This window comes from Anabrus simplex, chromosome 1 (assembly GCF_040414725.1).
Source record: "Anabrus simplex isolate iqAnaSimp1 chromosome 1, ASM4041472v1, whole genome shotgun sequence".
Lineage (NCBI taxonomy): Eukaryota > Metazoa > Arthropoda > Insecta > Orthoptera > Tettigoniidae > Anabrus > Anabrus simplex.
Genome location: NC_090265.1, coordinates 1,009,069,585 through 1,009,086,036, shown reverse-complemented (window position 1 = coordinate 1,009,086,036; position 16,452 = coordinate 1,009,069,585). Strand labels below are relative to the sequence as shown.

Here is a 16,452-nt window from a genome sequence, read left to right as displayed (position 1 = left end):
AAACTGATCAACAAGTCCGTAAGCACCATAAAATAAGCACTGCTTCAACTTCACCTACCCATCACACCCCGTTTTCATATCAGGAATAAGATTTAGTCCTTTCTCTGAGTATAGGATACTGATGGGGTACGGGTAGTTGATTTTTAAGCTCACATTCGGGAGGTGGTGCGTTCTAACCTCACTATCAGTAGCTCTGAAGATGAGAAACGAACTTAGTGTACCCCTGCTAGCTTCAACACTCATTGGCTTGCAATTTCGAAAATTACGGAATATTTTGAAACAGGGAGAAGCATTAAACATGAAATATTCCTTATTTGATAATATCTGTTACTATAGAGCACTTAACTTGACAACATTGCTTAGATTGTTTGGATTCTGGGGAACGGGCTGGCTTAGATGATCTCGCTGAAAGCAGCAACAGGCGAGGCTAGAGAGCACAGCGATGTACATATGTGTGCGTGTTGTGTTTACTTACTGGAGTATTCGAGGGTACTTGTCTCACTCTCGGTGCCATAGTCTTGGGGCGAAAAAGAGAAACTTATTCATCTCTGCGGTCTGTAACTATCTGCTTAGATAACACTTGTTATAAATTATTGTATACATGCATATGTGAGTAGGTGTAAGTACTAAGTTACCAACATAACCACAAGGTTTCCTAACGTGGAAAGAAGATATATACCACGTAATGTTACTGCAGCTGATATCAAATGGCTACACATTCATTACCAAATAAATCAGTTGTATTGTTTCAAGCCAAATTTTCCATCATTCTACGTAAATTCCTGGTTGTAGAGAAGTTCTACAATAGCTCAACATGTTTCATCATAAATCGCGAGTATAGCGGGTGACTTTTACTGATATTACTATCACAGTACACTAAATAAAACACAAATAAAAACGTAAGATACTTGTAAGAAATTCTCCGAAGTTATCAAAACTTTCATTAAATTAATCCACCTATCAAAAGGCTTGATATTAAGTTGAATTACCTATATATGCGTTGATAGTAAACATTAAACAACCTTTGTCATTTTATATAGGTAGATTTGTAGCAGAAAATTAAGACGTTACTTGACGATACTTTTTTTTACAATTATTTTCAAAAACACCAATCAATATCAATAATAATTGTAGCGTGGGTAGGGCCTCTTCGTTAATTCAAATTAGCGCCTTCTCCTACTGTGCATCCACCTCTAGTAAAAACTGAGAACTTTGTGAAATCATAGAAGTTTCCCTCCGAGGACTAGATATCTATGTTTTAGTTTCTATTGTTTTATTTTAATTCTCCGTTATCAAAACTGTCATTAAATTAATCCCCCTATCAAAAGGCTTGATATTAAGTTGTATTACCTACATAAGCGTTGATGGTAAAATCCCTGGGTCCAATCAAAAGTGGGTTTGCTAAAAACATATAGATTATTCTGCCGAACTCCTATATAAGAGATGAATTTTTGAGCATATGCTTTCTGATTTTACGGCAGCCTTTTTGTGTATTCTACGTGACGGAGGATAGAGGAGATCTCCTTAGGGAGATGAGAGACAGGGGTTTCGGCATCATGAGATGTTTATAAACCAATTATGGGAGTTAATTTGATCTAAGTTAAACTACTGCATATGAAGCTAGGGAAGATTTCTACGTTCCCCTTAATATGTAACTGCTAGGTCGCCGGCTCTTTCCTTAAATAAAATATAGGTTTATCTCGTTTCTAAATTAAATATTTCTTTTCAGTCTTCGGACTTTAATATTTTCTTTCAATCAAGGGAAATATTTGAAATATAAGGGAGCATGAATGGTTACCCTCGTAAACCTTCCTATAAATTAATTTGGGGTGACTATAAATTTTTTAACCGTCTAAATTTACAACTGGTTTTTCGGCTTTAAATGTCTATCTTACTTGGTCCCCCGGTAGCATAGTCGTAGCCTCAGTGTCCTCGGGCCTTATGCTCTGTTAGATCTTCTGCTTTAAAATAATTTTGGAGTGATTGTGTTTCCGCCTCCATTTCGTTTTCTGCTTTCGGCCTTGTAAATACAACCTTCTTTCTCTTTTTTTGGCCGCGTAATGTGGGCCTTATGCCTCTGAAAATTTATATTCTTTTCGAGGGTAGCGTACGTAATTAGGTGTTTAGGGGTAAATTTGTAATGTAGTGTATTTGCTTCTTCAAGTGTGGTCCTGACTGATGTGATCACGTGTGAAGATTCATAGCCCAGAAAGGACACCTTATGAACTAATGTAAATTGAACATCAGGTTTGAAACCCAGTGTCTCGTAAAACTTCTTGGAAACCATGATGATTCTTGTTGTTTAAAGGGGCCTAACATCGAGTGTCATCGGCCCTATTGGAAACCAAGGCTTCTTTCTTTAAATATGTAAATTCCCGAATGTGTTAAGGCAAACCACCCCTTGTAAAATTCTAAAGACCTGTGGGTCGAAGGTTTTGACTGTTCCACTTTAAATGTGAGTTATATTCAACTAGTATTGGACAAACGTTTGAATATACGAGCTCATGGGATTGTAAGAGGAAGATTTCTGAGTTTACGAGTTCCTGATTTTGTATATTTTCTGAATTAGCAGATGTAATTTCTCGAGCTTCCCAGCTCTTTGGTAAAGAGTTTTAGGTATCTCTCTGATTGTTTTTTGTTCAAAACACTTTAATACTAGTAATACTAATACTAATAATATTATTATTATTATTATTAGTATTATTATTATTATTATTATTATTATTATTATTATTATTATTAGAGCCCGGAAGTTAGGCAAAATGCCTCTTTTATCTGACTGGACATACTGAAGAATCAGATAGAGATAAATACGTTTTCATGCATTTAGGAAGTGTAGAGACAATTTTTATTTTTCATTTTTGCCTATTTTGGCTTCCGTTGCCTATTTTAAGATGTAAAGCTTTTTTTTGCCTTGTTTGATCGTTATGCATTTTTTTCTGCGGTTTACACATTTTAAAAAGCATATAATGAATTTCCGTGCATCGAAGACAAAAAAGATGGCACAAATTAAATTACATGTCGTCACAAATATCTGTTTAGAATATTGTACCCTGTAAATCGTTTATTTTTTCAGGCATTCAAAAGCTTATTTTTTCAACCTATTCATTTAATTTCTGTAAATAGCAGAACCTTCATTAGTGAAAGGAATGCACAAGCATAATGAATACCAGGAAAGAGAGAGGATGAGGGAAGTACGTCTCTTTTCCTTCCTCACACCCCTTTTGCTGTGACAATGCGTAATTACCTGGTATTCCCGATTTAGAAATGATAAGATAATGCAGAGGAAGGGAGGAATCACTTCTGTCTAACAGGTCAAACATAAAAGAAGCTGTTAGTCTACTGATGAACTTCTTAAAGGCAACTCGGATGTTCGTGCTGACTTATTTATCATGCCGAAATTACATGGCTATGTTCGCGAATTCGGTTCGGATATACTTTATACTGATGGAGCTATACTCTTTTGCAAAATATGTGAAAAATCTATTAATCATGAAAAAAAGTACTTTGTAACTCAACATTTCGCAACAACGAAACATAAGTCTAAGTAAAATATTGTTGGCCCTATGATCAATTTAATATCAACAGCAGTTACAACATCCAGCAGGCAATCTTAGTTTCCCCTGGATCTATGTAAAGCTTTCTTGGACTCCGAAATTCCGTTTTGGAAACTGGAAAATCAATCCCTCAGGACGTTTCTGCAGAAGTACACTAAAGAAGTTCCGTCAGAATCCACATTAACAAACGTATTTGAATATCTCCTTTGAAGAAACCCTGCAGAGGATTCGAAGCAGAGTTGAAGAAAAGAAGATCTGGATCTCCATTGATGAAACTACGGACGCAATGGGACGTTACGTGGAAAATCAATCCCTCAGGACGTTTCTGCAGAAGTACATTAAAGAAGTTCCGTCAGAATCCACATTAATAAACGTATTTGAATATCTCCTTTGAAGAAACCCTGCAGAGGATTCGAAGCAGAGTTGAAGAAAAGAAGATCTGGATCTCCATTGATGAAACTACGGACGCAATGGGACGTTACGTGGCCAACGTCATCACTGGAACTATGGAAGCAAAGCAAACTGACCTATCATCAGTATTTCTTTTGACGACAGAAGAGATGGAGAGAGCAAATGGTTTCACAGTGGCACAGTTGTTCACAAATTCATTACTGTTACTCTGGCCGGATGGAATACGGAATGATGATGTCCTACTTTTTGTCACAGATGCGGCACCTTACATGAAAAAAGCAGCTACAGCCTTGAAAGTTCTCTTTCCTAAAATGCTCCACCTCACATGCCTAGCCCATGTACTGCACAGAATTGCTGAAGAGATAAGAAGTTTGTATCCTCACGTGGATAAGTTATTTTCGAATACCACCCTCCCGAATCCGGGTTTTCAAGGACGTGGCACCAGAGCTCCCTTTATTTCCACAGCCAGTTCTCACCAGCAGTCATATATTACAGCAACAATTTGGACAAGATACGTGAGGTACTTCATGCCGTATCAGTAGACGAAGTTGCTTCAGTTCGCGAGGTAAAAAAGTTGTTGGACCCTGAAGAACTCAGCAATGATCTGGCATTTATAACAGCACATTATAGTGTGATACCGGAAGCAATCTCGAAGTTGAAGAAAAGAGATGATTCGCTGGTATCATCTATGGCGATCTTCGAAGATGCAGTAAATCAACTGCTGCAAGCAACAGGAGAAAAAGGATGCAGTGTTAGTGAAAAGTGTAAACGTGTTCTGAGTGCTAATGTGGACACTGAAAAAATGAAGAACATTCGTGATGTTCTGAAAGGTGAAAATCCTGTTTTAACTGGCACGTGTCCTTCCGAAATAGCTTATTTCAAATTTGTGCCAATCACTTCAGTGGAAGTAGAACGTTCCTTTTCCATGATGAAAAACATTCTTTGTGACAAGCTTCTGTCTATCACAGTTGATACTTTGAAAAAGCACCTTGTTGTTGCTTGTAACCAAGGGAAGTAAGAGTAAGTACGCTAATTAAGTGATAAATTGATAACAAAGAAATGAATATCTAAAATACATGTTTTCATTAATAATGAGAGAGATTTCTCTTTGCTTTCACTCCTAATAAATGCCTATTTTAATTACAGTACTACCTATTTTCAGTACTTCAAGTGCTTTTTTTGCCTGCCTAGTTTAACCAAAAATAAATTCCTAACTTCCAGGCTCTAATAATAATAAGAATAAGAATACTGGGCTAAGTAGCTCAGGCGGTACAGCACGACCTCTTGAGTGGCATACAGCACTTTCTATGGAGGATGAACGAGTGGCAGAGTGAAGGAACACATCAGGTCAGTCAAGAATATCACTACTTCATCCTCCATGGGAAATGCTATAAGACAGTCTGCCATAGCAGAACAATTCTACAGTACAGACCATCAAATCTTCTTTGACTAGTCGAAGGTCATCGCGCCTGTAAAAGACCTATACTCAACTTTTAAGGGAAGCCAGAGAGATAGAGCTGCGTCCAAATAACATCAACAGGGAACCAATTTTACGGAGTGGACTCCAGAAAAAAGACGGCTTCAAGTTATCACATAACTTACATGGAGACCCTACTCCAGTAACACATGCATAACACCACCACAGCACAGCGCCTACTACTACTAACATGTTTTAATTCCTCCCCTGAAGGGAGAGGCGGGCCTCTTAGATGGTGACGCCGTCTCTCAGGCCGGGAGATTTGTTACGGCGAAGGAGATGTGCGGAGAAGGTGAGGGGTTTGGCAGCCATGGCCTATACTAGGAACTGTCCCGGCATTCGCCTTAGTGCAGGAGAATGGAAAACCATTCTCAGGACAGCCGACGGTTGGGGCCAGCAGTGAGGTCCAGCCCTGCGCTGTCTCCCGAATGCAGAGGCGTAGAGCCACGGTAGAGCCGTGGCCACCCCTCGGTGGGTCGGTCAGAGTGCAGAGCTGTTGGACCACGGACCAGCCGTGGCCACTTGAGGGCCGAGACCCACCCTGTATCTACCGACCAGAACAGCGCGACCATCCCTGGGTCCTGTTAGTGGGGGGGGGGGGGCGTGGGTTGTATGGTCGTGACTTTTTCTTTGCTCACTGTCGGTGGCAGACCTTCACATGCCCTGATGAAGGCCAATGTAATGTGGCGGGGAGATTGGCTTTGTTAAATATAAGTGACTTTAATTCAGTTAGCATATTTATTTATCTTGACATCTTATTTGGAGCTCAGGCGGTGTCGTCAGCTCCCACTTGCAATGCAAGCGTACAGTGAGCCATCTGGTGATGAATGAGCGTACCACTTACTATAGCATTCTTAAAATCCAACCCTCGTTATTGGAGAAGTCTTCCTCGTGAACAGTCGAGATTTCTTTCTGAAGATGTAGAGCAAAGTTCTCTGCGGAACGTAAAGAGTTTCACCTAGTTTTCTTGACAAGGCAAAAGCTTATAGAGTCGAACCTGCGCTAACGGACACCCTTATTCAGCGGACACCTCCCTATACGGACAATTTTCTTCAGAACCGATTTTATTTTACATAAGACAAGTGTTAAATTGGCCTCATTTTAGCGGACACCTCGAACTCCGAGCAGCGGACATCGCCATTTCTCCCGTCCACTTGACTTAAGCGGACACTTTACACGTTGCAGGACAATTTATTACGCCGGACACATGTCATCCTTTCTTTTAAAACCATTCTTTAGACATAAGCAAATCCCTTTTGGATGTTTGTACTATTTCGAGTGCCCAGAAATGCTGCCAGAGACTGTTGACTCACAAGTCACCTGGGGATTTTCTTCCCTTCTTGCATCATTCTATTCATAACTCGGATTTGTGTGTCACGCTGGACCGCGAGTACGGCGAGAACACTATGGAACCATTTAACAGACTTTATTCCGTTTTCGAGAATATCGCAGTTAAGAAAACATGTGCTAAATTTACACAGATGAAGCTCCACGATTACTTCACGAAGCTGTATTGTTTATAAACGATGTAAAATCACTTATAATAACTCTCTATGAAATACTAACACATAAATGACTTAGAATAATAAAAATAAATATATGTAACTTATATTTAAGGTGGATGTTCTTTGCCATTGAAATGTTCGATTATTTTTACAAACTTGTTTTAGCGGACACCTCTGATAACGGACATTTTTCCTCGGAACCGACAGTGTCCGCAGAAGGGAGGTTCAACTGTATCATGTCTACAATATGAGATCTCATCCTAGACATCCACGTTTCAACTACGCCCACATCATAAGCTTCCTCATATTCTGAATAAAGAAAAATGATACAGGTCGAAGTTGTGAGTCAACAGGGGTAGATTTTGTGTATTTTATTATTATATATTGTGATATATTACGTACATAATCGCTCACATCAAGTGAGCCTTCTGATCAAACATGTTGAGCGATAATAAATCTTCCCTACAAGTAATACAAATAAATCAAGTTGTGAAGGCACAGTGGGAAAAAATATAATTTACAAAATAAAAATTGTGCATCTAGGAAACAGCCATCAATTAAGACAAACACAGTATACTCTACTGTGGATTGTGATAAACATTCTTCATTTGTTTGATTAAATATGAATGGAATGTTGTTGCTCAATTGGATGACTCTCCTAGTTGCTTCTCGTAACGCTTTACAGCTCTACAGGCAAGACATAATATAATTCTTAATACTATAAAAAGCTCTCTACAAGTGCTGATCAAACATAAAAGATAAATCCACAGCCCAAAAAATGCGCTGAACAGATATTTCATTAAAAACGAGGGTGGTGATTCTTGGACGGCAAATGGTGACACATTACTTTGATTATACGACTGTATTCGTGATACGACAAGGGTCATATCTATAAGAGAAATTCATCTACCCACCATCATGATGGTGGTGGTGGTGGTGGTGGTGGTGGTGGTGGTGGTGATAACATTTTGTGTTAAAGGACTTATGTTGCAGTTTAATAGATCCCAGAAATCTTCTTCTCTACAGCCCTGGGTGGATTTCAGCTTCCATAATAGTAGTGTCCTCTACGACTCTTTTCATTACTTTCTTCCATCATCTTTGTACTTTTATTCCTTTTAAGGTCTTCTTGCATACCCTATAATCACTAGGCCTACTTCCTTGGCCTTCATGTCTTTATTATTCTAACAATATTTCTATTCATCACTTTTATTTTGCAAAATTCCCTTCCTTCATTTTCCACATGTCCCAACAAATATTTCATTAATCTTATAACTTCTCCTGTTATAATCTCATATAATTCTTTCTCGTGCCCTTCTCTAAGAGGACAAACACCCCACTCAAGATATCCCTCAAGCATACGTACGGATAAATCAGTTTTACGATAACTTATTAAATAATAAAAACTTCTGATTACAATGAAAACGTAAGATTATGAGCACTTTCAAAATTCGTTTGGGTTACTATTTCCTAGGGAGTCTTTCATTTACACACCCTTCGTGGCCCTTATCTTCCTTTAGCCGATACCTTATTTTTTCGAAATGTTGGACCCCTTCAATTTTCCCCCTCTGATCAGTGTTAATAGAGGATGGTTGTCTAGTTGTACTTCCTCTTAAAACAATAATCACCACCACCACTCATTTTTAGCATAATCCACAAAGTGAAACGATTAACAATCTCGTTATCGTCTTTTGTAACTTGAAGTGGATAACGAATATTCGGATTTGTTCTAAGGTCAGATATATCAACACACTCACTCACTGTGAGGGCTAAAGACAGACACAATAGAAGGAAGAAATATTTCTTAATTATATGAACGAGAGGTCTTCCAAAACCTATATTTTAATATTCATAAGAGCAAGTAACTCAAGCACAAAAAGCATTTACTCCGTAACAGAATCAGCACTTCTAGAGAACCTTTAGTGAAGCATCAGTCTTCATACTTAAAACAGATGTAAGATTTCAACAGACTAAACTTGCAAGCTATGTCCAATATAACCCAGATATTATCCAAATATGTCGGTTGTTCTTGTCTAGAAATATCATAGTAGTGTGCTCAGCTGTACTATACATTAAGACTCTAGCACCTTTCACTTTGCCTCAGTGTCTTAAAATCTCACCGCCAGCCATCCTAGAAGTGGTCTCTCATGGTTTATCACCTCAACTCCGGGGAATTCTGGACCACACCTTAGAAACTAGCCATGGCATATTATAATATCCATCTCGGTTTTCGCCTGAAGTTCAAGTAGAATATTACCAGAGGCCAGATCGGGATTTTAACCACACCTATATTCAGAAGCCTTTCTGAGGCGGAGACCATTTCGTTACAAGCTCCGAGTCCACTCCGTAAAATTGGTTCTGTATACCAATCTGTCATGCACTTGCATGCTGGAGAAGAACCTGCGTAGTCTGATGTCTGCTATCCATATCCTCCAATCCTTCTATAAGCAGTTTAATGATCTCTAGGAGCTCTGCACACATATATTCTACCAATACACAGCAACTCTTTCCACAAAAGGTTTTATTTTAGTGTCCATCGTCTGTTTTCTTTGTTGGATAGATCTTTAGACATCAGACCTATCAGACTGCGGGATGCTAGTGAATTTTTCATCCTTCAAAGATATTTCCTAACTCAGGATTTTATTCTGCGGATGACAGCTCTTTCATTTCCGCTTTTCAAATATCTACAATCGGGCCGATGACCTTGATTTTAAACCAGTTAAACTCAATTGCTATTCAAAATGAGCGAACGTAATTGTACCATACTAAAGTAATGTAAAATGTAGAAAATTCTGCAGAACAGATATACTTGGTGTAACCTACTTTCTACTATGCGAGCTAAATCGCATTTAAATTGAGCATAACGTACTCCAAGGCTGCACAGTTTCATTTCATTTGAAGTCAATTGTGCAGGCTGAGCAAGCGCAATTCACTGTTACAGTTTTTCTCTCGTTGCAGCCAGCCATTCTTGGCAGGATAAAGTGGCAACACCTTCCACTATGACGATGTTGAGTTGCATATGCTGCACTGACAGGGTGCAATCTTATCATATGTGCCCTTGTGGTGGCGTGGAATGAATTTCTGAGATCAGTTTGTTCAAAGAGCCACACACATATTATTGAGTGGTGATTCAATGTGTTCTTCAAGAGTGGATGCACACCTGATTTTCCTGAATGGTTTAACGCGTCAAGGAAGTTCACTTTCCATTCTGATGGAATAAACAGTTGTGATCAGTGCAGTGTCTCATTTTTCAACCACTGATCGTGAAGTTAACTAAAAGTCTGCTTTGATCATTTCATGAACTCTGACTACTTTGTAAAGTGTGACTCATATCTCCTATAGAGGATCATAATCCTAATCATAGACAGATGGTATAATGAAAGACGGAGAGAAAAGCCCCGTTGTAAGGTTCAATTAAATATTAAAATGGGATGGGGATGATGTTGTACGTGGGTCCACCGCTAAAATCAATAAATACTCCGAACCTTACGCAATCAATTGACATGTACAAGAGACTTAATCCTTTCTCTTGGAACAACTTCATATCTCCGTGTGAACAGATATTTCCTCGCCTCGCCTGCAATCCCTTTCGCCCCCTCACCGTAAAAATATACAGGACGGACATGATCGAAATACGGGATGGGACGGAAAGGGCAGTCTGCACTTGAATCGGAAGCCCGTGGCGCATGAAACGTACAGGATGGGACGGATCTCAAGAGCTCTAGTAGTTATAGGGAAACCGCAAAATCCTATGACGTCGCCTCAATTAGGTGTGCAAGGTATGATGAAGAGTGACGTAGTTTGCCATTGCATTCCACACAGTTCGTCAGATATCTAGTTGCTATTAGACACAGCTGCCACTGTTGAGATTTCACATCTGTTCTTCTTACATGCTCACACAATAATCATGCGACATCGATACAAGATTAGAGTAAGAATAAAGAGTGGAAAGCAAATAGAAAAGAGCAGGTGGGTGTTAGGTATGTAAATATTTTTAACAGCTCTTCCAGCAGATTCTGAGGGTACAAACTGAAACAAGTATATTAATCTATCCTTATTATATCGCCATGACTGGATAAGAAGTCCACTTCTTCCATCTTTGCTTGTCTCTTGAGAAACTTAGAAAAATGCAAACTCATTAGCACTAACGTTTTTACAAGAAAATATCTCAATAATAATATTCAAATTTAACTCGCCACATATACGCATAAAAATATACAGAAACCATTTCAGACCTCTTCAGTAGATGTTCTTGAAGTGACATTTCAGGAAGTGTTGTTCTGGGATTTGGATTTGGATCATTGAATTTCAGTGTGTCGTCAAGACGATACAGGAAAATGATCGAACTGTCTGCAAAAATAAAAAAAGAAATCTACAAGGAAGTATTTTCTCATTTAAAATCTGTTTCTGTAGACTTAATCACGCAATTGTTCGCCGTGTTGAGCCACACTAACGGGCAGCTGATATGTGAGACTGTGCACGACAGCATTCACTATTGTGTAATAGCTTAGAGGTTAGAAACATCATTGCGTTAGTGTCGTGGTTGGATACCGGGGACCTTCGAAACTACAGTGCTTTTGTTCATGGGTAGAGTTTATTGTAATTTTCATTTTATTTCTCCGTGCATTTTTGATCGGGCAGAACCACTGTTCATTGAAGAGAAACATTTGAGAGACTGAGGGCAATACAAAGCAAACAGGCATCGAATGTTTTGTGACATTTCCCATGAAACTTCCTGCCCTTGGCCTCGTCTATGATGAATCACGGTACTTGCCCTTAGTCTCGCTATGAATTACGTAATGAGACGTGGTAGTGTTTATAATAGAGTACCGCACTTCGCACCGATCTAGGAACCAAGCTACACAACTGGAAATTTATTTTCCATTTGCTTAGCCAAATTCGGGGGTTCTTTGTGCAGGACTGAATGGCTCAGACGGTTGAGGCGCTGGTCTTCTGACCCCAACTGGGCATGTTCGACCCTGGCTCAGTTCGGTGGTATTTGAAGGCGTTCAAATACGTCAGCCTCGTGTCGGTAGATTTACTCCTGCGGGATTAAATTCCGGCATCTTGGCGTCTTCGAAAACCGTAAAAGTAGTTAGTGGAACATAAGGCCAATAACATTATTATTTATGGGGTTCTTTGTTCACGGAATTCTACCGTACGGGTTGACAACAGTACGGGAAACTCGGTGTTGTGCGACCAGAGTTTGCTTTCAACTGTCATTCACAGTACTAGCCTTGCACTCTTAACACTAGTTCGTCCGTACTCTGGCATTTTTTGAGGTTGTCTGTTGGTTTAACACGAGGTATGCATGCTCCTTAGTGAAATGAAATGTATTTTGAATGCCAAACATAGTCATTTATGTGTAAATGATGAGTAAAATTTTAGTCGATTACTATAATCGAAAGCAGAACGACGAAAAGCTATAGTACGGAAGTCAGCTCTTTCCAGAAAGCATGCGAGAACGGTTCTAAAGTTGACGAAATGGTAGAGAAAACATGTATTGTTGGGAGATCAGAAGAATGCACATGCCCGGTGAGGCACGGGGTGAAGGGGTTTTCACCAGCAGAGCCAGTGACGCAATGGTTTCCATAGCAACCGCGCTACTACCCAGGCGGCTTTATACTATCTTCTATTGGCAGCTCTTCGCTCTTGTCAGTTGTAATCCAGCAAACTGCAAAGTGTGAGTCAATGTTTTCGTGTAGCAGATAAGAGCCGATCCGTCTGCGCAGAACAGGAAGTTCGTGCTTGCAAGCCACATTCCTCATTCTTGCATTCTTCTCATCTCTACACAGTAGTTCCATGAGAGGGAAGTCTCTTGATTATACAGGAAAAGTGTGTGCTCACCTTCAATTTCGGCACAAACTGAACTTTTGTGTAGCAAACGACAGATACCAATTGTTTTTTAGCTCACGTTTCTCATAAATAAACTCTACTGCCGAGCGAGTTGGTCGCACGGTTTGAGTCTCGTAACTGTGAGCTTGCATTGCGGCGATGGTAGGTTCGAATCGCATTGTTGGCAGCCCTCAAGATGGTTTTCCGTGGTTTCCCATTTTCACACCAGGAAAATGTACCTTAATTAAGACCAAAGCCACCAGCTTCCTAATCTTAGCCCTTTCCTATCCTTGCGTCGCCGAAAATCTTCCATGTGTTAGTGCGGCGTTAAACCACTTGCAAAAAAATTAAAAATGAACTCGACTATTTTATTAGATGTGAACCAATAAATACTTCGTAAAGTAAAGATGTTTAAACTCTTTAATATTTTTATTTTGTTTTTTTGTCAAAGTAAATATTGAGTGTAAATACTTCAATTACTTTTACCAACAATATCACAAAGGCTCGGAGGTTCCGCTGCGCACCTAGCGAACCAGGCGGCACATTGGTGTACTGAGGCACACCCATTGAGAACCACTGCCTTATCAGCTAGGCCCTCATTTTGTTGGGAGCTTGGCAATGGTTTTCTTCAAGTGTTGAATAGTATTGAATATACTGTAGCTTAATTAACTTTCTGCAGGATAGAATGGAATATAGTAACTGCCATTCTCATGTAGCAGGAAAAAGAATCGTCTGGATGTTGTGGCAAATCATTACACATAATCATGACAAAAATTTTCCGCACTACTGTCATTCTTCGCTCAACGGATAACGCTGATGCTGGCCGCCGAAAGTCGACTATGTTAACAAAAGCGGCCATTGCTAAATGTTTCATTGTGACCCCATTGGTGCGAAGGGCTTATGGTGGTTGAGTCGATGGTAAAGCCTGTGATAACTTTAGTGCACGGTGTTGTGCATTGTTCTTGTGCACAACGCCTTACGCCGGCGAGAGTTCTGACGTCAGGCAAGAGTCTACAGAAATTAGCAGTCGATAACGTGTATGAAAGGCGAGAGGATGCTGCCCGCAGTACATATCTGGTAAGTGAAGTGAAGTGACAGATTCTAAACCTTAAACATTCTTACATGTATGTTCTTTCGCAGCTTATCCCGCACTACGCAGGGTCGCTGTTTCTAGTGGGTCTCTGTCCTGGGATACTTCAGTACTTAGGTTCTTTTCCATCGGGCCTTCTCGCAGCAGGCCCAAACACCGACCTCTTCTTTGGGCTCCCACGCTTTTTCTTCTTGTACGGTCATGATCCCTCCGCATTACATGACCAAACCACCTTAATTTTACCTCCTGAAACTTTGCCCCAATATTGCTAGTGCCCCGTACGTGGTCATTTTGGAGATACGGAAATCCTTTGTGGTGGCACCGTACATCCATCAAAGTATCCTCATCACTGCTAACTCTAACTACTTGTGATAGACTCCTCACTTTCATCTATCCTATCCGACCTCCCTTGGTCAAATCTTGTTCTTTTCCCACCCCGACGGTATTAATTATTAGGTTGCCTTTCATTTTCACGCCTTACGTGGCCCTTGGTTTCCTTTCGCCGATACCTTCATTTTTTAAGTGTCGGATCCGTTCCATTTTTCTCTCTGATTAGTGCTGTGTATAGGATGGTTGCCTAGTTGTACTACCTCTCAAATAATCATCACCATCACCACCGCTACCTCTAACCAGATGATATCCTCGTTCCTATGTCGTTTTAATGGCGTACAGTTTAGTTGGTCTCACGGCTGTCAAGAAGTTTCTTTCCCCACCTTTTTATCGCCACCCTCCTATCGCAAGCAATCCTGAGATATCTCCCCAGATTCTCCATCCTGTTTGAATTCTGAAATACACTTCCCATGGAAACATCTGCAACCTGTTTTATAATCGATCACAAGTACCGAAACTCAGTAACCGCTTTGATGGCATCACTAGCAATACCAGAGCTTGCACGTGTCTTTCGTATGCTTTACAGCATAGATTCTCTTACACCTATACCTACAGTGTATTGTAGTAAAATATTGAATATTTTAGCTACCTTTTCTTAATATGTAAAACTATTTCAAATCGTACTCATTTCTGATGTTATCGTGACTCATAGCCTTCAATTATGCAATCAGATGCGGATCTGTTAGATGGGCGTGTGTTTCCGATTTGAAGATTTCAACCCATGTTCGACCGAGATTCGAGCCTCAGCATTTCAAGAGCAGCTAAGCCACAGATATAATTGAGCCCCCTTTTACTTTCATTCATATTGTACGTAAAATTAAAAACAATATGTTATTTCACAGTTACATTATTTCACATCAGGGTGGTGGTGATTATTGTTTTAAGAGGAAGTACAACTAGGCAACCATCCTCTCACATCAGGGATTACGGAGAAATAGTAACCTAGGCCTAATAATAAACATCGTTAACTGCATAAATGATTTCGAATGGACTCGAATCCCACAGGCGGAAGCTCTGAAGATGTTTTTCCGTGGTTTCCCATTTTCACACCAGGAAAATGCTGGAGCTGTACCGTATGTAAGGCCACCACCACTACCTTCCTAATCCTACCCCTTTCCCACCAAAGTGTTGCCGAAAACTTTCGATGTGTTAGTGCGACGTTAATCCGTTTGTTTCGATTATTTGGATTTATATTGACTGACAACATGAGACCTTGTCCCATCTTTCACTGTGTTGTGAGTTTTCAGGAGAGCTACATATCAAACCAACCGTGGTAGAACAGTCTGACCACTGCCACCTACAGCTCAGTTTGACATGCCTGCCGTACACTTAACACCTGTATAGAGATGTTTTGAAAGGTAATCGCTTCACTTTGGGCGAGGACGTGCAAAAGATAGTCACAACCTGCCTCCGTAGCAAACGTCAGTCTTCTACCGTAGAAGTAAGGCTGTTGGTTCCTTGTCGTAACCTGTACGATAACAATGCAAATACGAATCTCCGAAAAGAATATTATCAATCTGGTCCAGTGACTTCAAACACGAGACATATTGTAACTGTAAGCGGTCTGGTGGATCAGGTAGGACATTTCAGAACAATTCAGCTTCATGTCTTGCCTTCCAGAACTTTTGAGAGAGGCATTTCCTTCTGCCGTAGCCTTGATCTTAGCTTAAAACATGTCTTCTTGGATGGAACAAACGGACTTTCAATCATTTTTCTCCAGCAGATGAGAAAAGGCTGCGTTTTTCAGACTCTAAATACAATATATTCTGTACTATATTTTTTGCAGGAAATAATTCTGATGTAACGAGTAAAGCTCATAAAGATCTTACACTCTTACAGCAAGTTAGTCCGCCTCCGTAGCGTAATGGTTAGCGCTATCAGCTACCGTCCTCGGAGAGCCGGGTTTGATTTCCGGTACTATCAGAGATATCAGCTCGGCAGGAGGGCTGGTACATGTGATTAAGGGGAGGGGGGTAGTCATGCACGATAAAAGCTGAATCACCTCGAAGATGTGACGATACGAGTTTACTTTTAACTTTACTCTTCGAATATTTTTTTATGGAATTGAATGGAAAGACGCTAAGTACACCTGCTCATTTCAAGTGCTAACTACTGACAGATGAAAGAAAAGGGCTTGGAGGGACTGCTGATTGCCGTATTCATAATTACTTATATATATATATATATATA

At 40.0% G+C, this 16,452-nt stretch overlaps 1 protein-coding gene across 3 annotated transcripts in view; it reads right to left on the bottom strand.

Annotated features, from left to right (window-relative positions):
• The window catches only part of LOC136875630 (lysosome-associated membrane glycoprotein 5), a 113,046-nt gene that overhangs the window by 49,846 nt on the left and 46,748 nt on the right, over nucleotides 1-16,452 (bottom strand). For 2 of the 3 annotated variants that reach the window (XM_067149173.2, XM_067149180.2), the window contains exon 4: nucleotides 476-517. The exons of the other annotated variant lie outside the window; for it this stretch is intronic. In XM_067149173.2, coding sequence (XP_067005274.1) covers nucleotides 476-517 — 42 coding nt within the window. The remainder of the gene's footprint in view (nucleotides 1-475; nucleotides 518-16,452) is intronic. 3 annotated transcript variants of the gene reach the window in all.